At 41.0% G+C, this 25,305-nt stretch overlaps 1 protein-coding gene across 1 annotated transcript; it reads right to left on the bottom strand.

Annotated features, from left to right (window-relative positions):
* Positions 1 to 13,271: 13,271 nt before the first annotated feature.
* Positions 13,272 to 21,007, bottom strand: LOC115141383 (growth/differentiation factor 6-A-like). The gene is made up of 2 exons (XM_029680182.2): positions 20,537 to 21,007; positions 13,272 to 16,376 (listed from the first exon to the last, which is right to left on the bottom strand). The coding sequence occupies exons 1-2, from the start codon at positions 20,886 to 20,888 to the stop codon at positions 15,484 to 15,486; spliced, it is 1,245 nt and encodes a 414-aa protein (XP_029536042.1). The 5' UTR covers positions 20,889 to 21,007; the 3' UTR covers positions 13,272 to 15,483.
* Between the last annotated feature and the right edge of the window lie 4,298 nt (positions 21,008 to 25,305).

The raw sequence follows: 25,305 nt of genomic DNA on the forward strand, positions 1-25,305 counted from the left end.
GTTCTATTTTTACGAGAGCTAGATTTGTTTCTGTCTCTCTCTCTCTCTTTTCTTTCTTGATTCAGTTAACATTCACTTTACTGCCTCTGTTCCGGAGTTTTCTCTGAGAGCCCTTTATTGTTCACTAACGGCGTGTTTGGACACAGAATACTCAACTAGCTTTGCACTGGGCAAAGAAACTGGTGGAATCAACATTGTTTCCACATCATTTCAATCAGAAAAATGCAATCAACTGATTGGATTTGCAAAAAGCCATCAATTTAAGGGAATTTCATATTTTTTCTAATTTCGGCATTCAAAATATATGTGTTTCAAAGGGGACGTTATTGCACCATTAGAGGCGTATTCAGAAACGTATTTCATGTATTGCTGTTAAATGATTGTTGGGATCATCTTGCAAGAGAGTTAGTCATAAAAACATTGTACCTGTCACGTTCTGACCTTAGTTTCTTTTTTATGTCTTTGTGTTAGGTTGGTCAGGGCGTGAGTTGGGGTGGGTTGTCTATGTTCCTTTTTCTATGTTATATTTTCTACGTGTTTGGCCTAGTATAGTTCTCAATCAGAGGCAGGTGTCGTTCGTTGTCTCTGATTGAGAATCATACTTAGGTAGCCTTTTCCCACCTGTGTTTTGTGGGTGATTATTTTCCGTTTAGTGTTTTCTGCACCTTACAGGACAGTTTTGTTTCTTTCACGTTGTTATTTTGTATTTCAGTGTTCAGTAAATAAAACATCATGAACACGTACCACGCTGCGCTTTGGTCCACACCTTCTTCATACTATGACCGTTGCAGTACCTTACTGCAGCAAGTCATTTTGAGAAAGCAAGCTTTTAATGCCCAGAACTGTATTATACATCAGATACTAACTACCCTGTTGCTTTCACTTGGGCGTTGCTGCTGAACTTAGTAGATCGGTTAGCATCTCTCTGCAGAGAGCCAAGTTCTTCCATCAAGATGCTGGATATGGATCAGTTTTATTTGACATTTTCATTGTTTTCAATGTTATGCTTGTGATGCAATCCATTTGGCCCAATTTGTTACAAGCAGTTTGTTTTAACAATGAAATGGAACATGTTATTGGTTTAACGACTTGACTGAGACGTTGCGGAACTGAACCAAAGAACCAACTTTTCAGGTTGAAAACGACTAATGTGGCATCGATATGAGTTAGGAACATTTATTCTAGTGTCAAAATTGACTACAAAGTGTAAGTAGGATCATTTTGGTCATAAAGTCAGTATAGTCCAAAACTGAGATGTGCAAGATGGTTTAGTCAGGAAATAAGGGTACACTTGAATGTTGGGTTGGATACAAGTATGTCAACAATCATGCCCCCTTTTGCCCAGTAACACATGTTGGCAACGCCTAGGGAGAAATTGGCATGCACAGAGAAACAGCTGCAGTGATTGCTCTCTATCTTCTGAGGCACTGAGTAATGTGGACAGGTCTGTCTCATGGTCAGTGCGCTGCGCCTCGGACTTGTTCACATAAGACACCACGTCACACATTGTTTTTACTTGAGAAATACTGCACCAAACATCTTAGCTAGATGTCAAATTGCACGACTAAAATCTCCTCTGTAAAAACGTCAACATGAATTACTGATTTCTTGATTTATATTAGATTAATTCTGACTATTTTCAGGAAGTGGCACTGGCTATGTTGTTGCTACGGTGCCTCAAGAGGCACAAACATCAGTGGCTGCCAGGGTATGATAACACACCCATATCAAACCATACCACGAAGACTGAAATCAAATTTTTTATGATGATCAGCAGAAAAACACATGCGGAATCGGTGTGTTCAGTCGCTTTTTAAAGTGTACTGTTAAATGTAAATATATCTACATACCAACTTAAGCAGGGGAGACTCCTCAGAGGAGGAAGTGAAGGACCATCCTCAGTGAATTTCATAAAAATAAAAATATTTAAATGTTTTAGATAAAACTATACTAAATATGTTCACATGTTACCAAATCATTTATTAAAACACACTGTTTTGCAATGAAGGTCTACAGTAGCCTCAACAGCACTCTGTAGGGTAGCACCATGGTGTAGCCGGAGGACAGTTAGCTTCCGTCCTTCTCTGGGTACACTGACTTCAATACAAAACCCAGGAGGATCATGGTTCACACCCCCTGCTATAGACTAAAACAGTAAATATGACAACTTCCAGAAGATGTCCTCCAACCTATTAGAGCTCTTGCAGCATGAACTGACCTGTTGTCAACTCAGAGAATCAGAGAATAAATATAGTACTGAAAGATTAAGCTATAGCTAGCTAGCACTGCAGGTGAGTGGTTGACTCAAAGCGAGAGAAAGACCATCGTTGAACAATTTTGAACAAATTAAGTTCCTCAAAAATGAAGACCAAAGCAAGAGAGAGAGATATACAGTACCGGTCAAATGTTTTAGAACACCTACTCATTCAAGGGTTTTCTATATTTTAAAATGTTCTACATTGTAGAATAATAGTGAAGACATCAAATCTATGAAATAACAGGTATGGAATCATGTAGTACAGCTGATGTGTTGTGCATTTAAGTCCAGGTGAGAGAAGGAGAGCGTGTAGATACGAGAAGGAATACAATGTGGCTGCTATGAAAGTGGTCTGTTTTTACGTGTGATCAAGGTTGTATTCAAGCCGCCAATTCTGTTGAAAAAAACTGTTCTTAAATGGAAGCAAAAGGAACAAAACCGGGATAAATATATCAGAATTTGTCAAATAGAAACTCTAGTTTGCAACTGTTGGACAATTTTTCTCTCAACCTGTTTGCACCTACATTGTAAACTTTCATTCATAGGTTAGGTTGTAGCAACGTCATGATGATTATAAAGCAAATTTGTGTATCATGTAGTAGCCTGACCCTATCAATGTTAAATTGAGCTGGGTGAATGGAATATGAATGATATGAATCATCCAATATGCTGCTATAGAAATATGGCAATTTTCATGAAAAAAAATGATCGTCCTCCCTCATCTTAAACGGCACTGGCCGCCACTGGATGTTTTCATATCACAAAACACATTTCCATCCACAATTCTTATATGTGTAAAGGCATACTGTATATCTTTTTAAATGGTGCAGCTGTGATGGAAACCGCAAGTTTGGGTCCAAATTTATAAATGCCTGTTTGTTCACCATGGTGGGATCTTTTTGTGCCGGTTAAATTAAGTATGCGACAAATGGCGTTGGAAACGCTTTATGCGCAAATACTGATACAATAACCATCATATCGAAGTAAACTTGGATTCACACAATGAAATGGTGTGTGGTCCACCCACTATGACTTGTGAAAACATGCCGTTTATTAGGTTACAGATCAAATAAGTTATTATGAACTTCAGAGGTGAAAGTGCACAGTGATGAATTTGATGCTCCTTTCCAATAAATGTTGAGGGTCTTATTCTGGTGACATGATGATCGAGGCTTGACTGCCATTTGACAAATACAAATATTCTCGTTCTAATCCATAATAATCTCCTAATGTAGGCTAGCCTACCCGCACAGCCTACTCATCTGTGAGCTGTTGACTAGAGCACATGTGCCAAAACCAGAGTAGGCACATTTGCTATTTAACAGTTTTTGTGACAAAACTATAGGTATAGTTGAAAATGCAATAGAAACACATTGAACTTTAGATTTTAATTTGGTATATGACAACTTAGTGTGCACTACGTCATAAAGCATTGATTTTTATCTGCTAAGTCCAATTGGATGAAAACACATCACTTGTGGAAGAATTTGCATGTTTTCTTCATGCGGATTTTAGAATATTCGCATTAAAAATGTCCACCAATTGGATAGAAAACCTAGCTACTAACATGTTAATTTCTACATCAGCTTGTGACAGTTTATTAACACAACTAATGGTTTAATGTAGAGCAACTCTGCACCATCTGTTAGGGGGTGGGGGGGGGGGGGGCATGTTTAAGGCCAGGGAGAACAGGGAAGGTGGGTTGATGTGGAAGTAGTTCCAAATTAATCTGATTCAGTGCAATATTCCTGCAATCCTAGAAGGTTGAAGAGAAACTCCAGATCTTAATTCAGACTTGCATTTCAAGCCCCCTCTGAAATAGACAAAGAGCTAATTGGTGAAGGCATCTGGATCCTGTGGCAGACCAGGCAGGGCCATACCATGGTGTACATTCCCATCCAACACCCGCCCCCCTCCTCCCACTAACATCCCAGTACCCACCCCCAGTCTGTTTATCATACAATCTCCAACACAGGATCAAACATGAAAGGATGAGTGCTCACGAGAGCCTTTTTAGATTTTGGGGAAATGTGACATCTCTGGAAACATTTAGCCTGTCATTCCTGCTGGTGCTCTTCAAAGAGCGCAGAGAGGAATGAATTAATGTTGCTTCTGTACAAACATACTTCCTGTCCTCCACATCCCCTGCTACAAAGAATGTCTGATCCCCCTTTCATAATGGAACTGAAAGACAGATTATAGGGCTGTATTGTAATGGGGCAGCAAATCATTTTTCATTTGGCACGTTTATCAACCCTGTGTATCAACTCTTGAGCTTGAATCACATTAGGGTTTCGTGAGGCTCTTTGCCATCCAAATATTATATTGTATCAGAGAAACAAATGCCAGTTCATTCTAAATACAACTACACCTTAGAACTTGTATTTGTCACATACACATCAAAAGTAGCTATCCTGCCATGCAAGAAGCCTACACCAAGTGGTGCACTTCATACACCAATGTGTTTTACCATAAATAAACTCTAAAGATAACTTTAAGACTCTGCTCTGTATCACAGCAGCATTGTGACTGAGTAGCTAGCTTCCATTTCATGCCGAGGTGGTTGGTGAGTCATTGGCCCAGTCTGACACGGACATAGTCTTCAAGAGCAGGATGAGATTTGTCAGTCAGGACTCAGTGAGCACAGGGTCAAGTGGAGCAAATCAGACATCAGATCCAGACCGACCTGGAGCTCTGAACATCTTCACTGAAACCAAGCACAATACACACACACACACAAGCGCTGATGCACGCATGTACACACACACGCACATACACACATAGATATACACACAGACTCACACATACAGACACACACACTTGCACAGAGAGAGAGAAAGGAATGCTGTTTGCTCACTGTTTGCTCACTGTTTTCTCACTGCACTCGTCCATGAATTTTTTTTCCATCTCAGTTAGACATTCTCTTCTGTTCTCTCCTTCTGTTCCGCAGCATGTCCAGCTACCACTGCCCCTTACCACCCCCCTCACCCCACTCCAGAAACACCACCACCACTTTACCAGCACAAAAAGATACGGCACGGCACTTTCCTTTTCACCCTAGCATGCAAGCCCCGGCCCCCACCCCATTTCTCCCACCTTTGTATCAGTTGAAAGGCATATGGTTACTGCCATTTGATTCCACCGGCTGAAAGTGCCTTTCACTTAACCTCAGTTCACAAAGAGGTCAAACTAGAGCAAACCGAAATATTGTGTGAGAGCTCTTTTTTGTTTTGCTTAAGCTAAGAGATGTGAGAGACACAAGAATAGAAAAAAAAGAATGAATACCTGATAAGGTTACATCTGGTCAAACAAAACTCACTACATTCCTCATGCCATAAAAGACCACAATAATTTATGTCGCTCTAAGTAGAAAGTGGTATTTTAAGGAACTAATCCAAATAAAAATCTAAAGTTATGGCAACTACATATCGTATAATTCAACTTTGAATAAATGCCCAATTTGAACCATGTTGGATGTCATAACATAAAGCAAAAATGGTCCTGAGGTATTACGCAGGTATTACACAGGTATTACACAGGTATTACGCAGGTATTACGCAGGTATTACGCAGGTATTACGCCAGTATTACACAGGTATTACGCAGGTATTAGGCAGGTATTACGCAGGTATTACGCAGGTATTACCCAGGTATTACGCAGGTATTACGCAGGTATTACGCAGGTATTACGCCGTCTAGAAAGAAGATCTGAGAACAACAGTGGCTACAGTCTTTCTGTGTAAGTAATGTCATATGGTGACATTTTCAGTGACCGACGAAGGCCTGACATCTCAAATATCATGTCACAATGGAAAAATCAATCAGCAATCTGACATTTATCCCCCCAGGATTGATTGGAGAGCGGCATCAAAAATGTCACCGTGGTCTCTCTGTGTGTAGCACGACAAGCCTGTGCTTAGGTCACAAAGGCCTCTGGGTCCTCTGGGCTATCTAGTCTCGCCAGACCTCTTTGTCTCCGTCTGGTAAATGATTCATATCAACTGTTCCTCTGCTGACCTTGTTTGTTAAAAGACTTGTACCTGACAACTTTCCACAGTTTGTTCTCTGAAGAGAAACTGTTGGTGACACGCACAAGCCTTCTCCTGTTTCAAAATGTCTCCTTGTGTTGGTTATGACTTGTCAAATAAGTTCAGCACTTTAAAGCTCTTTGGGTCCCCACTGCCTGCCATATAGTCTCTTTTGTAAACCTTAATAATTGTAGCCATGACTCGGAGGGGGACTTTTTAGTATGTAGCCCTGTAATTAGACTGCTGCTCATCCATCAATTTATGGCCAATATTTTGCTAAGGCATAAAAGCTACTGAACTGTAGATTTGATTCACAGTCCAACTTTAGGGGAACCGCACCAAAACAGCCTCTGAAAAGAAACCACAGCAAGAGACCTCGGCACATCAAACACGTCACTGAGAACCCAAAGAGATTACTGTTGGAAAAAAGTTAACCGGTCTTTACTGTTTGCTTTTTTACGATGGTTACTTTAAGCAGGATAACATTTGGTGTGAATGTGTCATAGTTGGTTTGATTCTCTGCCTGATATCTGTCCACAGACCAGGGGCTCTCCGAGGAGGTCTCCACAGTTTACTCCCTCCCGTGAAAAGAGGCTGTCGGCCAGCCTGGAAGCCTACCTATTGGAGGGGCCATCAAACATGTATTTTTCTTTTAGACTGCTGCCAACAACCTCGGTGACCATATAGGCCAGCTCGGTAGGAGGAGAAAACTGCTCTTGAAACATTTTGACTTACTCCTAATTTGAATATGCACTTTTTTTTCATGTTTCATCCACTTTAGGGGGAGAAGCCTTACAAAAATGTAACAACTCCGGAACTTCTCATCCTTGTGTGTGTGTGTAAAAGGGAACAGGGGGTGGGAAGGGGATGGCATTCCTGAATAGAGGACTGAGTTGCACCATAAATCTGTCTCTCATCGGGAAGACAAAATGAAAAGGGCCCCCGTCATAAAACATCTGTAACAGTTCCATCCGCCACCAACGCGTAATGGGGTAATTGCTGTGAGGGGGCTGGGACAGCGTGAAGCCTTTTACTCTCTTTTGTACACCATGCAGTGTGTGTACGTGCTCTCCTGCTACCCAACCCACCACCACATGACACAAGAGCTATAAAACAGACAGTATCGGAGAATCCAAAGACTCCAAATCCAAATGCTTATTGAGCTTTGCCTAGAAAGACTGTGTGTGTGTGTGTGTGTGTGTGGGTGGGGGGCTTAGCAAACTGTTAAAGACCTGGTGTATGTTCCCCTTGCCCTGTTGCTTTGGTAACAGACAGGCTCATCCAATCTGAAGCTGCATTATTGATGTCTGATCTTTTCTGGAGGCGGGGCCTGGGCGCTGTGTCTTCCACACCTCGTAATCAAGCGTAATTGAGGTGAACTGTACGGCGTGGCTGAAACGCTAGACAGGTAAGCCGCAACGGCTCATGATTAATGTAGTGTGTTAGTGTTCTGGGCTCTGACCTTTTGAGATACCCCAGGCACCATTTTTATAAGTGAAAGTTTTGCCTTCGCAGAGCTGTGGAGTTGCCCATCAAGTATTCCTAACACCCCACCACCCTGCCCCTCTATCTCCTACTCAGTGAGATCCTAGTCTTCCTGAATCATTGCCCCTGACCCATGTTCGTTTTTCTCCCTGTCTCGTTTTACAGTACAGAACAAAGACCTCTGTCTGTTTCTCCCATCTGGTCCATTGGTTTAATCAGGGGCTATGTTCTCACTAAATACGAATCAAACCAGGTTAATGTTCTATGTTGAAATGATTTGATATGGCTACCTGATGTATGGTTTCCAAATCACTCTGTTGGGTTGGACAAGCTCCACTTATGGTGTGTGCTTGAGGTCTTGACCAATGAAAGGCATGCCCAGCCCCCTGGCCAATCATCATCCTCCTGCCACCACCACTCCCGTGGCCATCACACATGTGATTTGACAGGGAGGTTGTGTGCTGGCTTTGCATAAGCATTGTCAAACATAAGCATTGTCAAAGTTACTGAGAAAATGTACTCTGGTCTTCAGCACATTCAGATTCACATACAAACACACACCAACACTAGTCAGTCTCACACACAGATACTCAGACACGTGCTCTCACGAAAAAACTATCTATACGCACACACAGGACAAGCGCTCAGTGAGGTGCATCTATTTGCATATGCTTATATGTCTACGGTAACGCCTGTGCTTAAGCCTTTGGTACACTGTCAATTTGAGGAAATGTTGCTTTCCTGGCAATAAGACAGTTCACCATCAGAGACATACTCCTGGTTAGTAGCAACAAGATGAAGAGAGATGAAAGGGCACTCTGGGACATTCCTTGAGAAAATAAACAGGCGCTTGAAAGGTGCCCCCATATAGATCAATCAACATCACCCAATTGACATTCTGTTTCTGGTGGAGTCTTCAGTCAGTGCTTTTATTTTAAAACCTTTCCCTCGGGATCAAGTCTTCCAAACGCCCCTCCCTCACCCCAATTTACAGCACCCCTCGCAAAAATCTATCCATGCTCCAATTTGATTTGGGATATTGAGATAGGATGGATAGTAAAGTGAAGAGGGCCTCAAAGGGTGTGATGTAATACAATTAGCAGGTGATCTGCAGGGAAGTGGAGGTGTCCGCCAGTCTGTCCCCCGTATGGCCTGATGGTACCCCTGATGGTGGGGTAGGGTGGGCTACCATAGGGCCACAGAGGGTCCTGGCTAACCTTCCACAGGGCTGGAGAAAAAAGAAGCCCAGCAGATGCCCCATCAGAGGGAACACCATAGTCCTTTGTTATGCTACTCCTGTGCTTTCCTTTTTTTTCGTACTTAGTGAGCAGCTGCCAAGGGCAACCACCTCTCTTTACAGCATCACTGTCTCTTGTGAGTCAATCGCAGGAAATATAAAGGTTAAAATCATGATAGATAGAAAAGGGTTCAATCATTTCTTCTTTTCTCTCTCATTCCCTCTTGGTTGCCCCACTCAACACGCTCGACTGTCTGCCTCAGAAGAAAAGAAGTATATGGACAAAATGGGACCTCTGGCATTAAGGCACAAGCAAGTATATTTAATGTTTGGATCTGCCCCTGCCTTTGTGTGCAGGCCAGTGGTTCAATGCAGGGTGTCAGTGGGGGTCAGTCCAGGCATCTGCCGCTACTCTGCAGCACTCATCTGCCCATCTGTGTATGCTGCTGTCCTTCTGTCCTCCAGCACACACACACACACACACACACGCACACACACACACACACACACACACACACACAAATACACGCACACACACACACATTACACAATATACATGCATGTTCACTCTCACATTCAAATATACTTGTACTCTCTAAACCAACACAATTTGTGTCACACACTCTGGGGTTCTGAGTATTTATTTTCTTTCATAGGGAAAGAAACCACCTTGCACTGGCCTGTGAGGCAAAGGGGAGGTTGGGGAATGAGCCACAACCCAGCCAGGCTCTATTAACGAATTAAAAAAGGAATAAGGAGGAATCTCTTTCCAGAGATAAACAGAAATCTCTGAGAGGAGAAACAGACACTGAAAATCCATGATAAAGAAATTCCAATTTGATGTCATCAATAGTGTCATGAACAGTTTGAGTTCAGGCCTTTGCACTGTCCCAGCATTCCCTTTCTCTGCATCCCAAATGCAGCCATTCAACAAATCACAATGAGAGTTCTCGTACTTAACAAAAATTATATCATACTTCACTATGCCCATTTCCCTATATACTCACTGAAAAGTTGCTTGCAGCCTAAATGTTAAGTTTGATTTATCTCCTCACTGCACAGTTTATGAGGACATCACTGATAACAGTGGGGTTAGGTATGGGGGAAATGTCTATCTCTATTGGAGCCAACTTGTGTTTTTAGACATTGGAGAGACTCCCGGACGGTTTGGAAAAACACATTGTAGATCTTGACTTTGTTATCATGCATCATCATGGACCATGAAGAGGCGGTCCACAGATGTGGGGTGTCAAGGCTATTTGTGTTAAACATTCTCTGCATATTCTGATGAAAAAGGAGCTGTGCCTTTGCCAATACAACACTGGTTAAATAAATATATTAGATAGAAATGTTAAACAAGGCATTCTCTCGGAATGGCTTCGCCATACTGGTGACTAAGACAATTATGCAACTATGAGGACGAACCTGTTATTCTTTATGAAACCATTAAAGCTAACGAGTGAGTGATGGAGACGACTAAACGAAAGCATTCCTTCCTTTTCATCGGCATGCAACCATTCTCAAAACTTCCTCCATCAACCCAGCGTCCAAGCCAGATATATAATGCCTGTGTCCAATAAAATAACGGGACCTAAAATGTAAGGGGAATTGAAATTCCAAGCCCTCATCTTTCACAGAAGCAGCGTACGCCATCTCACAGGTAAGGTAAGAGCATAGAGGACATTTGACTAATGGCAGTCAACTTGTCACACACATTATGTCTTTCCTTTCAGACCTGTGTCTGTGTTTAAACTTGTACTGCACGTCTGCTAGTAAGGTATCAACATGCTATGGGTATCACCAACGGACTGCACTTTAGGGGAGTTAGCAAGTAGGACCTAGCATTAGCCACATAGCATCCTGATGCTATTCAATATTGACACACAGACATAGCCTGAACGGCCATTTGGTTTTTGCTCAGGGAAGTCGTTGCTGTGTCAGTCATTTGCAGGGGCAACTAAAGAGTGCACTTAGTGTCCTCTCTTTTCCCCAGCAACCATGCGGGGAGTGACATGATACTGTACAAGAGCCTGGACAACGTATAACATTTCAAAGTCATTTCCTAATTGTTTCCAGGCCAAGGTCGATAGCCTATATGGAAGCAATCCCTGCTTTCAAACTTTTTTCATCCTTAGATTGGGAAACATTAAAGTGTTAAGTAAACTTGACCCAGGGGGGTGGCTAATTCATTGGGAAATAGCTGCGGTTCATCCATTCAGTACCATATCAGTGACAGTCAATGCATTTCCTTGTACTTGAATGGCCACCACATGTTAACATAGTTTTAGCATCGCGCTGAGCCGGCAAAACACTGAACAATGACACTCATTGTCTGTTTACATGTTAGTGAAAACACTAAATTATCCTGTGGCTTGAATCAGAGAGCCCTATGACTTCCAATAAGTTCATGACCTACACAGTACCATCAATCATAGCCTAAAGTGCCTTCAGAAAGTATTCAGACCCCTTGACCTTTTCCACATTTTGTGACGTTACAGCCTTATTCTAAAATTGATCAAATAAATAAAAACTCAGCAATCTACACACAATAGCCCATAATAACGAAGTGAAAACAGGTTTTTAGAACTGTTTGCAAATGTATTCAAAAAACGAACAGCCATACCTTATTTACATATGTATTCAGACTATTTGTATGAGACTCGAAATTGAGCTCAGGTGCATCCTGTTTCCATTGATCATCCTTCAGATGTTTCTACAACTGATTGGAGTCCACCTGTGGTGATTTCAATTGATTGGACATGATTTGGAAAGCACACACCTATCTATATAAGGTCCCACAGTTGACAGTGCATGTCAGAGAAAAAAACAAGCTGTGAAGTCAAATAAATTGTCCATAGAGCTCCGAGAAAGGCTTGTGTCGAGGCACAGATCTGGGGAAGGGAACCAGCATTGAAGGTACCCAAGAACACAGTGGCCTCCATCATTCTTAAATGGAAGAAGTTTGGAACCACCAAGACTCTTCCAGTGTTGGCCGCCAGGCCAAACTGAGCAATCAGGGGAGGAAGGGCCTTTTTTCAGGGAGGTGACCAAGAACCCGATGGTCACTCTAACAGAGCTCCAGAGTTCCTCTGTGGAGATGGGAGAAAAATGCAGAAGGACAACTATCTCTGCAGCACTCTACCAAACATGCCTTTATGGTAGAGTGGCCAGATGGAAGCCACTCTTCAGTAAAAGGCACATGACAGCCTGCTTGGAGTTTGGCAAAGGCACCTAAGGACTTTCAGACCATGAGAAACAAGATTCTGTGGTCTGATGAAACCAAGATTGAACTCTTTGGCCTGAATGCCGAGCGTCACGTCTGAAGTAAACCTGGCACGATCCCTATGGTGAAGCATGGTGGTGGCAGCATCATGCTGTGGGGATGTTTTTCAATGGCAGGGACTGGGAGACTAGTCAGGATCAAGGCAAAGATGAATGGAGAAAAGTACAGAGAGATCCTTGATGAAAACCTACTCCAGAGTGTTCAGGACCTCTGAATGGGGCGAAGGTTCATCTTCCAGCAGGACAACGACCCAAATCACACAGCCAAGACAACACTGAAGTGGCTTTGGGACAAGTCTATGAATGTCCTTGAGTGGCCCATCCAGAGCCTGGACTTGAACCCAATCAAACATCTCTGGAGGAACCAGAAAATAGCTGTGCAGTAACGCTCCCCATCCAACCTGACAGAGCTTGTTAGGATCTGCAGAGAAGAATGGGAGAAACTACCCAAATACAGGTGTGCCAAGCTTGTAGCGTTATACCCAAGAAGACTCGATGCTGTAATCACTGCCAAAGGTGCTTCAACAAAGTACTGAGTAAAGGGTCTAAATACTTATGCAAATGCGATATTTTTTTTATTTATAAATTAGCAAACATTTTTAAAAACCTGTTTTTGCTTTGTCATTATGGGGTATTGTGTGTAGTAGATTGATGAGGGAAAACAACAATGTTATCGATGTTAGAATAAGACTGTATAGTAACAAAATGTGTAAAAAGTCAACGGGTCTGAATACTTCCCGAAGGCACTGTATATCAACTCCTACCAATAAAGATGTATGCTTTGTTTACATTGCATACATTTTTAAAGGAAGCTGAACTCCATTGCCACCACCACTGAGTTCTACTGCATGAGTTCTACAACAACTATAACTCTCAATGTCAAGCGCTTCGGTGCTGTAACCAGCAGCACTAACTATAATCCTACATGGGTAGAAGGATCTGTATCCCCTGCTAGAAATAAAACACCATGCTTTGCTAAAAGCTAGTTTTGTAATTCAAGCACATTTAATGGTTCAAATTTGGAAGTACATCATGGATTCATTGTGATCCGATAAGACTGATATTAATGAAATATGCATAGATAGGGTTGAGCAACAGAACACTATACAAACAAACAGCATATCTGCTTATATACAGGCTTTGTAAGAAAGGGTAAAACAAGTGATTCTTTTTCCATAGTTAATATAATCCAATGATCAAAGGAGACATTCTTCTCACTTCTTATTTTGGTCAACATGAAAAAATGCACAAAGGCCTGATTGAAGTGTGAATTTTTCCCATTATTCAAATCAAATCCATGTAGACCACTTGATTTAGCATGATATGTACAATAACGTTAGGTACTGTAATTAGTGTGATTCATATCTGTAACTTCATTAGAAACAAGCCGAGTTATAAATCACCTAAAAACGATGTTTTCTCTCTGTCACAGAGGATCAACTCACAGATTTCTGGGAAATTAATTATAGGGGGGAGTTAAGTCATCCGAAGCACAAGAGTGTTGGATGTTTTTTTCTTCACTTTATTAGTACAGTAATAGTGTGGAATAATATCCATTAATATATATATATATATATATATATATATATATATATATATATATATATATATATATTGGCCTATATAAATGTATAATTTCATATATCATTTAAAAAGAATTTAACACAGTTGAATGCACCTCAGAACTCAGAACCTAGGTAATTATGAGGTAGACATCAATAATGGTATTTTCACCCTCAACATTTTTTTATACAGCTTAAATTACTCTCGTCAATGTAAGAAATATATGATTATCATGAAACTCTGTACATCACAATTAATAAAATTATTATAGAATAGATATTATAACGATTTGAGTGCATTTAAAGTATGTACATTTACAAAGAAATGCCTTTTGTCATTTCTTCATAAGTTGCGCTTGTAAAGTTTTAACTATACAAATATTTACAGCTCAAATAATGAACAGCAGTGCATTCAAAGCTAATGTGCATTTAAATATCTCGTTTGCGAGTCTTTTCTGGTCAGTCGATTATCATGAAAAAAGGTGTTCTTCCTGACTACATGACATTGGCGCAGTCAGTTGTGGAAGTGCCTTTAGTAAAGATGCAGACGTTGAAGATGCAAATGTTTGTCTTGATTATTTAACGTGGCCTTTGCTCCTGTGCGCAACCGGGTCCAACTGCCTTTCAGTGTGCCTTCAGCAAGTCATCGAAATACAGTCAGCTGTCAATGGCAGGCACAATACGAATGCCTATGTCCGTGTCCATGTTAAGAATCGTCTGTTTAGTCTTGCATTCGTTGCCCGAGGGCTGTGATGACTCGAGCGCGCACTCCATTCTGATGAAACAGGACGCACAGGGAAATCTCTTGTAGGCATATCTGCGCTATCTCTTTTCCTCCGCGCCCATTGTGTGTTTGGTAGATTACATTCACCTTTTAGAGAGAGAGGGAGAGAGAGAGAGAGAGAGAGAGAGAGAGAGAGAGAGCGATCGAGAAAGAAATAGATTTGAAAGAGAGAGATTGGAGGGGGGGGGGTGCTAGGGCCGATTGATAACGCATCAGAAGAGCTCGATAGTTTCAGCTGGACACTGGCAGTGAGCCTGGAAACACCCGCTACAAATGAGTCCTCTTTACAAGACCGTTGCAGGGAGCTGCAACAATGCACAAGGGCTATCCCGTGACTGCGGCCTAGTTTGAACAGGTGCATTCCACTGTGCCCATTTCGGACAGAATCCACTGATGGAACATCAAGAATTCCAAGTCTGCTCAGAAAAATTAAAAATAATAGCATATCACTAGTATGTTGATACCCACTCCTCTACTGCGGACTAATGGTTTATGACGACCTGCCTATCCATGTCCGGGCCTCGCAAAACAATAGACTATGCTCTTGAAAAACATGGACGCAAATGTAGGCTAGGAGTAGGTATTAGTTTAACACAAAAAATGGACATCTAAGACTATGTGAGATTGTACGGAGATTAAATTTGATCAAAAATAAATATGCTTGCATAGGCCTACGCTAGAAATGATGTCTCTCGCGGATCCCTTTTGAGTGAAGTTTAGGCGCACCATGATATGGCAAGAACGCATGGGTCTATATGCTTAAGATATGCCACAGCTTTCATATCCTGACCTGGACCGAGTGACTTATCTTTGATTTTGCGGGGTTTAAATACGCAGAAGAAAAGGACGCTACCTGCAGCCACACTGCTCTACCACCATGTCCTCATACTGTTTGTACACAACGTTATTGCCCGAGTCTATGTAAAGAATGCTGATGGGACTGAGTTTGGTGGGAACACAACAGCTAGGAGGTGTGCTATTGGGATCCATTGAATTCATGAGAGTTTGAATGATGGCATGGTTTGTTGGCTCTAAATGCGATCTCAAAGGGAAGTCGCACACGCCCTCACAGTGGTACGCCTCGTAATCCAATGGCGCAATGATCCAGTCATCCCACCCTAGCTCTTTGAAATTAACGTGCAGAGCCTTTTTGCTGCATCTAGATTTGGACTTTTTGCCATGTCTTTTCCCATGCCGATTGTTCAATGCAGTCCTCCGTCGGCGCCTGGCTTTGAACCGCAGGCCCCTCTCCTCCTCCGACCTGCTCCCCAATCCACGAGACCTGATCTTCTCTTTCATTTCGTTGAACAGGTTCTCCCTTTTCTTGGACCTGGTGTAAACCACCAAGATGGCCTTCTCTTGCTGAGTTCGACCGGTTCTGTCAAATCCCATCTGTTTTAAATCGATTTCCATTTCTGATTTACCAAGAGTGCCCTTGAGCTGGAGACAAAGCTGGCTCCCCTGGGCAGAGTGATGCCGGTTTTTAAACATTTCCCACACGTTCAAAACCTCCCATCCTGGTTTTCGGGAATCCAGAGGATCAAGGGATCTTGCATCCAGTAGCCGTTCTGATCGACAGGAGAGTAATTGAATGTCATAGAGACCTGTCGGGGACGTTTGCAAATCCCCGGGTACTTTTCTAAATATCCTTAATTCAGCTCCAACCAACTCCTCTTTGTCTGAAAGGGTTGAGACATCAAACAGATACTTTTGTCTTCGCAAAGGAGAGTGCAAGAGATCGTCTGCAAGATAAAAAGAAATAATTGCAGTCAGATTCACTTAGGGTGTACAGTGTTCAGGAGAGGGAGTGGGAGGAGGAGGGTTCACATTCTCACAAAAAGGCCAGATCCACTGGCCTTCTTTCTTGTTTTTCAGTGCCCATTCAAAAGTCGAGCTGAGACAAACTACGACTGACACGTCATTTCTGAGCAGAAAGGGTGTATTATAATTTACTGTATAATAACCATCTTCACTCTTAACATCAATAATCAACAGATGCAAACTTAGCAGAACAACTACCATAACAACTACCATAATAATTAAGGTGTCGCCTGTTTGAATCAATTTATTTCCATGTTAGTAAGATATAATTGTTGAGACAGTAACCTGAATATTGTAGGCTAAGCCTATGATCACAATACAACAGCTGGCAATTACCTCTTTCGGTCTCTCTCTCTCTCTCTCTCTCTCTCTCTCTCTCTCTCTCTCTCTCTCTCTCACACACACACACACACTGTCCTTTTGGATTTTATACCCTTTCGATGTGCAAAATACCGTTCAGTAGCCTATAATCCTATAATTTTGCCCTGTACTTTAAATGTTGTAAATTTTTACTATTAGATAAGACTCGAAATATAGCCTATGTATTTGAATTCTTATGGGGAGAAATGTGAAATTCGGAAGCAAACTTCAATTGAATTGTCAATTGAATCTTATCATCATTTTTGTATGTTAATGTAGGCTATTGTTTTCTAATATCATCCCGAATGATTCACTTCAGAGAATACTTTGCTTTTTCAATGTAGGTCTATCATCACTAAACGAAGAGCCTGATTAAATTAGTGACTATTTTATCAAACCAGTTTATTAATTATTCTTTGCTTGGGAAATATTACTTCTGAAACTATTATCAAAGTTGTGGAGCATAGAAACGAGGGGCCTAGTGATATGACGGGAGGGGATTCTGCCAGACTCAACCGACCGAAGGCGACATAGGTTACTGTACACTCAACTGAACAATACACAATTAATATATTATTCCCTGCTCGAGACCCACGAGGCCCAGGCTACACATATTTGATCCCAGCAAAGCAATGTGCTCTCATATAAATTGTAATATTGTTCATTTCTGCTGTAAAAGGTTTACTGGCGGTGTGCAGTGTTTTTTTTTATATCTAAAACCCAAGGTTTCATAAAATACATTAGAGCTTTTAAAACACAGTTTTCTAAAGATTTTTCGATTACTTACGAGACAGTTAGATTTTTGTCATATTTTATCAGTCAAATATAATTATACATAGGCATAATAGGGGAAATGCTCAAAAAGGCTGAAGTAAAAACGAATCTGTTTTACTTTGAAGGCTACCATGAAAAAAATGTGTTGCCCAAACACAGTGCGATTTTCTTCAGCATTCACGATAACAGGAATATACTAGGCATACATGAGACAGATCAACCTGTGGTCTTGGGAAATATCAATCAAATGTGATTCCGTCCATCAAATTAAATGCACTGGAAAATGTGTTCCTTAATAAAAAACAACATTTGTGGGTAGCCTGTTCTAGGCCTAAACAATTGCTCCCTGTGTATAGGCTATTAATCTATAAATCTAACATAGATGCCATATTTCAAAATAATATGAGTTTATTCGAAATAGATATTTGAATTTGGTTGCCAATACTTTCCCCCCTCTGTGAACCCTGCATAGTTTAATAGTAAACGTAGAGTGAAACCTTGTGTTTGTTTCAGTAACTTTGCGCGTATGGTCTGCATTAAGGTTTTTTATAAGACCTCAAACAAATCGTATACAAGGTCACCAAATAATTAACAGTTCTGAATTCCCCTCTTCCTCATTAAAATACTTCCCCGCTTATATTTCATCTCCTCTTGCCAACGACAACATTCCCGGTTCAAAAGTGCTTGGCCTGATTATGCTGACTTTAAGTTACAGCGCGAATCTGTTTTAAATAACTTGACAATGCAGTTGGTTGATTTTGAGATATGATTCGACAAATTAAGATACGCATTTCGATTCACCTCATTTGCTTGGAAAATATAAACATTTGGACATAATGGAGCCTGTGCGTAATTTACATATTTATCTGACCAAAATAGGAACGATACGACGTCAACCACTTATGTTAGGCCTATTGTTGTATTATCTGAGGTTGTGGACAACATATAACATTGATGTTACGCTTTCTTCTATGTATTAGGCAGCGACTTTCTAAAGGCTGAGAAAGAGAGCGAAGAGAGGAGCGAAAGAGAGAGAGAGACTTCTAGTGCTGTGGTTTCCGAGGCCAGCGAGCACCATCTGCGTTTTAATGAGTTACTTCAAGTGCCAAAAGTCATTTTCATACATTTGGTTTATTCTTGTCTGACCTTGCGACCACAACGAACATAGGGACGTCTCCTATTCTGTTTTGCATAAATTGTTTTCATTTTACCTGCAGAGGGGAAAAGCTACACAATATAAAATATTTCAGTTTTATACAAAAAATGTCGTCTATCGTACAAGTGTTTCCAAAAAAACAGCTGTGCGTAATAGCTGAAAAACGCAAAATTAAAATATTACGCACAAACGTTGTCGCTTGAGTATTACTGTTCGGACTTTTAAAGTGCAACAAAATAATATGTTGTAGTCTATTATACAATACAACTCAACACTCGAGGGCCTGGTAGAATCTTAACAGAAACCACCAATGTGCTGAGAGAACGGAATAAAAAAATATTTTCAACAATTAAAGTGGCGGTCGCACAGCGAGGTACACAGTAAAATACTAACCACTTCGTAGCGAAGGACATGGTCTTACATTTTTTCCCTTTGTTTTTGGTGATGTGCCATTGGCTGAGCTGGGTCATTATGGGAGAATAGACAGTATTTGATATGTTATGACATGAACACTCAATTAGATCACGAGTTCAAATACTCCAATCAGCGGTTCGATGCTAAGCAACCCTCAGAGAGTCCAGAGAAGGGTCAGAGCCAGTGACACATCAAATCAAAATCAGGGGGAAAGTGAGGCTTTTTCACATGTTACAGATGGGAAATAATGCCAATAATGACGTTAACTGATTGTATTTCTCCTCTAAAGATAAAGCTGACTTACATGTGTTCGGTTTGTTGGTGTTTATCTGCCGTTGTTTGTCTAATCAAATCCGTCAAATCACTTGGTTACAGAGTTAACTGTCCCTAATCACCTGCAGCCCACCACCTGCAGCCCACCCTAACCCATTCAAATATAACCGTTTATTAACTGCAGAGTTGGCTATACAGATTGCACTGATGGCATGACGATCTGTAACACAAAATGTTCATTCCTATCCTGATGCAAGCCAACTGTAAGGTCCTGTTTCACGTGTTCACTGAATCCTACACCAATGTTTAAATTAATGCACAAGTTCTGTGGAAATATAACTTTTTCTATGATTATCTCAATTGACCCTGTTTTGAGTCTAGTCTGACGCCAAGGCAAGGTTTGAACAGGATGGGTTTGGTGCAAGCGGGGACTCATAGAGAATGATTTACTACCTTCATTTAGATAGGGCCTCAATTAGTGTTTTATTGTCGTGTAACCTGGGGGTCAATGTAAGTCTAATATAACTTTATACTTTGCAAAACTGACGTACTCCTATGGCTCTTTAAACGGTGTCCCAAGGGCTCAAATGGAACTGAATGCGACAACAAAACGTAATGCGTCCCTCATAAAACGGTCCTAAAGCTCCAGTGCAACTAAAATAACTTTGAGGCTGACAAGATAATTGCACTTTAGCTTGTGAAATATCGTTTTATGCATTAATTAATGGTACATTTTACAATTCAAGCTGTTACATATTTAGATTGGATCACATCTAAATCTGCACCATCGAGTGATAGGCCAGCACACTATTTTGATGTGGTTATTTTATGTTATTTTATGGCAGTCTTTGTGGGTCAAGAGTAGAACAGGAACACAATTGTTCCACATTTCAACTTGCAACTCCAGCATGTCGTTCAATAACAGAGACATTGTAAAATTAATAGTTTATGTTATTGTGAAAGGGGCTTTATTTTCCAGATTAAAAAATGCATACCATGGCTGCAGCGATGTGTGCAAATCTAGAACAAATGTAGCAAGATTCTCACTTGGTCGTATGCAACCGTAGTAGACTACATAGCTAAGTCATTTTAGTTGTGACCAACCTGTTCCTCTGTCCACAAAACTTGTTATGGTGTTTGCAGACTTTGAGGAGCGGAAAAAACTTGCGTTTAGTCCGAGTCTCTCTGCAGCCGAATACGTCCTGTATATGGAGAGCATGTAATCGTGGGGCACAATTGCGTCCTTATTAAAGTCTTCTCCGTGATGGCTTAAGATAGGAGAAGATGCGAAGATCTCTTTGGGAAATTTGGTTGACCTTTGTCCATCATGAAGGATCTTGGCTCCCTTGTTTCTCCTTGGCACAGAAGGAGATATGATGGCAGCTGACTGAAAACATGGTATATTCCAAATGAAGATCAGTAACATATATAACGATAGTACTTGAAATACGTCCATGGTGGTAGTGTCCCAAATATGTTTCAAAGCCCTCTCCACAATGAAGCGATTTTAGACGGCAAGAGCTGAAGATAGACTGCGCGTCAGAGCTAGACTTCTGCGTTCCCTTCTCACCAGAAAAGTGCGTTCGCGCCCTCGACATCGCACAAGAGCCGAGACTGTTGAATCAACAGAGAAACACGCCCACTTGCAGACGCTCATGTAGGCTACTTATTGGAGAACTTTTCCCAGTCTTTCTATGGACGTTGAGACGGAAGAGACATCTCCGACGGCCGAGGAGTCGTGTCTCACCGCCATAAGTTACGCCACAGGATGCCAAGTTTAAAGGTACAATAACACGTTGACAAAGGTCAAGAGGTGGACAAAGATTTCAACAGAGCAGAGGTCATGGAACGTTCCAACCCAGCTGACAGAGTAGCCTATTGGCCTATATTGATGAATGTACCCAATTATCATTGTCTATTTGCATTTCTATAAACTTTTATGCACGAAAACATGAAGATCAGTGATTTATTTCAAACATGCACATTTTTTGGGGCCATTTTGTTTTACACCTTAGCAATAGTTCAGCTATTTGGGGCGATGTGCTACATCCCTAACGAAGGTCACAGATGCAATTTAGACTTTTCAAGACAAAGGGCCTCGGTTATATATATATATTGTATTTATGTCCGTAAACCAAACTGGCATTGTCCCCGAGGGCATCAATAGATTATGAAAGTACCGAAGAGAATATGTTCCATTCAATAAAATATATGGCAAGAAGAACACGATTCATTACGCTATTCAGCTTCTCTTTTTGCTGTACTCTACCGACCTCCAATGGTACTTCCGTGAACTGCAAGTGGCTTCAAAATCATACGAACCATACTTCTCTTAATATCTAGGCCCACTTGATGAAGACATGATAATAATTTATCCTCAAAAATGTGTCATTCAGATCATGATAAGGCCACCATGTCTCCAGATAAAGGACTTAATGAAAATCCCTTGTGGAAATCTCCACTCTTGAACGGGTTAGTGTTGAGATGTGTACATAGGCCTTGTCAGTAACATATTGACTAACTGTGGTGTTAGTAGGTCAACAAACAGACAATGTCCTTCACAGTGATAAGATGTCAAATTGTTTGAGACAGGAAACAACTTCACAGTGATTGATAATGCATGCACTAATTGTGTGTCTGCCATAGCTTTTACTCTGTGTATGTTTAGGACTATAGCCTATTTCTATGCAGACCCTATTTCTAATGACAGTTGGGTAAGATTGGATCCAGGGGATCCACCTACCGAATACCGTACCTATTTTTGAAAAACTCCACAAAATCAATTTCTGATGCTGATTTCTTTGTAGTATGTAAAGTTTTCGCTTTTATCTACATTACCGGTCAACAGTTTTAGAACACCTACTCATTGTCTATTTGCATTTCTATAAATTGGTATGTGGAGGAATAAACGTGATTAAATCAGTCCATAGAATAGCATGTGGTTGAAATAGCATTATTTGGTATTCCTTTGTGTAGCAGTACATTCCAACAGAGGGCAGCATTTGCCCACCATCGAGCTTTCACTCTTTAGATTTACTCTTAAAACACATGGACAGGGTCAGTATTTTATTCCAAATGTTTCAAATGAGAATAGGCCTTAGATGTCTCACACAATTAAGTAGCCGTTGGTCACAGGGGTAGGCTATTTGAATGTTCTGGCCACTACTCAGTATCCCCCACCTCTTTGACCTGGGCTTTTTGACAGCCTCCCTCCGCTGAATTATGTTTTTCATCTCTGCAATCTGAACATTGAGTTTGGAGAGCTTGTCCTCAACTAAATGTTGCTCTCAACAGCCCCGCTGCATTATGTTATTCACTTCTTTCGTCCGTATGAGCCAGTATACAGCATCAATGTAACAGTATAACTTTAGTCCGTCCCCTCGCGCGAACCAGGGACCCTCTGCACACAGACAACAGTCACCCACGAAGCATCGTTACCCATCGCTCCACAAAAGCCGCGGCCCTTGCAGAGCAAGAGGACCCACTACTTTAAGGTCTCAGAGCAAGTGACGTCTCCGATTGAAACGCTATTAGCGCGCACCACCGCTAAGTAGCTAGCCATTTCACATCCGTTACAAAAGCTGCTGAGCTGCTTCTTTTCCGACCTGGGCCAGTGCAGCCCACCGTAGACGATCTGGTGGGCCCGGGCTACCCCATGAGTACTATATCGACACTGAATTTAGTGCGGATACCCGTTCGACATAGAGCGCCAACCTCAGCTTCCGGGGGACTTGGGTTACAGGCACGCGCCCGGCGCCATCCCCAGCTGCAAGTAGAGGTGATACCGGGAGTAGTGTGTGACGCCATTTCAAAGGCACGCTTACAACCCTTTTCAAAGTCGACGAGTAGAACTAAAGACTATATAGTTTTCTATAAACTAGGCTTCAAGCGCTTCAAATTTACCCTCAGATTTGACAATATTTTAATAGAAAGTCGGAGTACAGAAAATCTCTGATAGTCATTTTTTTCTCTTTGTAAGATGATGGAAGGTTATCTGTGCTGCTGAAGGTTGTAAGAAATAAAGTAAGGTTAATGCATTTATGCTTTACCAAATATTGTGGAAGATTACAGTAACAACAAAAAAACACCTTGAACCACAATGAGATTGTAGTATTGTATTTGTATTTTTTAAATTTTAAAACAGTTACATAAATGCAATATATATTTTTTGAAAAAGCCATCATTTATTTTGACTTTTGCTAAGGCAAAAACAAGATTTGATAAACACAACCACATCATTTCTCTATGCGGATTTCATTCACAATGGACAGAAAATAAAAACCAAACGTAGACCTATCATTCATATTACCCATATTTTGCTTTAAATACATTCATTAATGTTGCCAATTATTCACCCTTACTGTTACTTTAGAAATATGAATTATTTTCACATTATAGTCAAAGACATAACTGAATTTCTGTATTGACAATATTGTAAGACACGTGGACAGGGTGAGTTCTTTATTTCAGCTGTTTCAAATGAGAAAAGTAGGCATGGATCACAGTAGTGCATTCGAATATTCTGGTCACTGCTGCGAAGCAGTTCAGTATCCCCACCTCGGGATTTTTTTGTTGACAGCCCCTCTCTGATGATCTGCAATCTGAACATTACATTTGGAGAGCTTTGACAGTTCCTTGACCTCAAATTAATTTTGCTCTCAACGGGCCCTGCTGCATTATACACTTCATTCATCAGTGGGGAGTCAGTTGAACCATAATCTGTGTTTATAGGATACGTTGAATATGGCGATTCTATTCAACCGACTCCCGTAAACCCAGATTCTGGTTCAGGAGTCAGTTGAACCATAATCTGTGTTTTATAGCATACGTTGAATATGGCGATTCTATTCAACCGACTCCCGTAAACCCAGATTCTGGTTCAGGAGTCAGTTGAACCATAATCTATGTTTATAGGATACGTTGAATATGGCGATTCTATTCAACCGACTCCCGTAAACCCAGATTCTGGTTCAGGAGTCAGTAGGCCCTATAACTCTCAGAAGAACAACATAAGGTAAACTGATGACGAGTTTGGTCGACTGGTTACTGTTAAAAAAAAATCATGGCATGTTAAATCTTTTGTAGAGGGAATTTTCATCCGTGAAGCAGTTTTTTTTTAAACAAGACAAAAAAAAATGATAAAGTAGACCGGGTTTCGATGTTTTGCCAAGGCTGCACTGCAGTGTCTACTCACTACTAGACGGAACCGGGGCTTTGACCTGGTTTGTTTCCGACCTGGGCCGGTGTACCCCTCTTTAGACGACCTGGTGGTCTCGGGCAGGAGCACCATATCACGAGCAAACTTGGTGCGGACAGCCGTTCTGCATAGCGTACTACAGCCCAGAGCTCATCAACTAACTCGATTCGCCAACTTCAGCCTCCCAGGGACTTGGATTACAGGGACGAGCCACTGTGTCAGGAGAAAAATGTAGCTGAAGGTAAAATTGATAAAAGGGGTAATCTGTGACGTCATTTCAAGAGAAGAACTAAAGACTGGTTGTCTATAAACTAGGCTTCTAAACGGTCTCAAATTACCCTAAAATTTGATATTTTTTTCATACAAAGTCGAAGTACAGAAAATTTCTTATGGTCAGCTATTTGTCTTTGTAAGAGGATGGAATGTCTGTGACGCTGACTAGCATGTTGTAAGAAATAAAATAATGTTTTTATGCTTTACCATACATTTTGGAAGAGCACAACCCCCCACCTGTAACTGATAATAAGATTGTATTTGTATTACTTTATTTAAAACAGTTACATGAATTCAATATAATTTTCAGAACAAACAATATTTTCATTTGAAATCTGCTTAGGCAAAACATGATTTGATAAAAATCATCATCATGTTTAGTTTCTGTTTCGGCCTAGTATGG

This window comes from Oncorhynchus nerka, linkage group LG14 (genome assembly GCF_034236695.1).
Source record: "Oncorhynchus nerka isolate Pitt River linkage group LG14, Oner_Uvic_2.0, whole genome shotgun sequence".
NCBI classification, from domain to species: Eukaryota; Metazoa; Chordata; class Actinopteri; order Salmoniformes; family Salmonidae; genus Oncorhynchus; species Oncorhynchus nerka.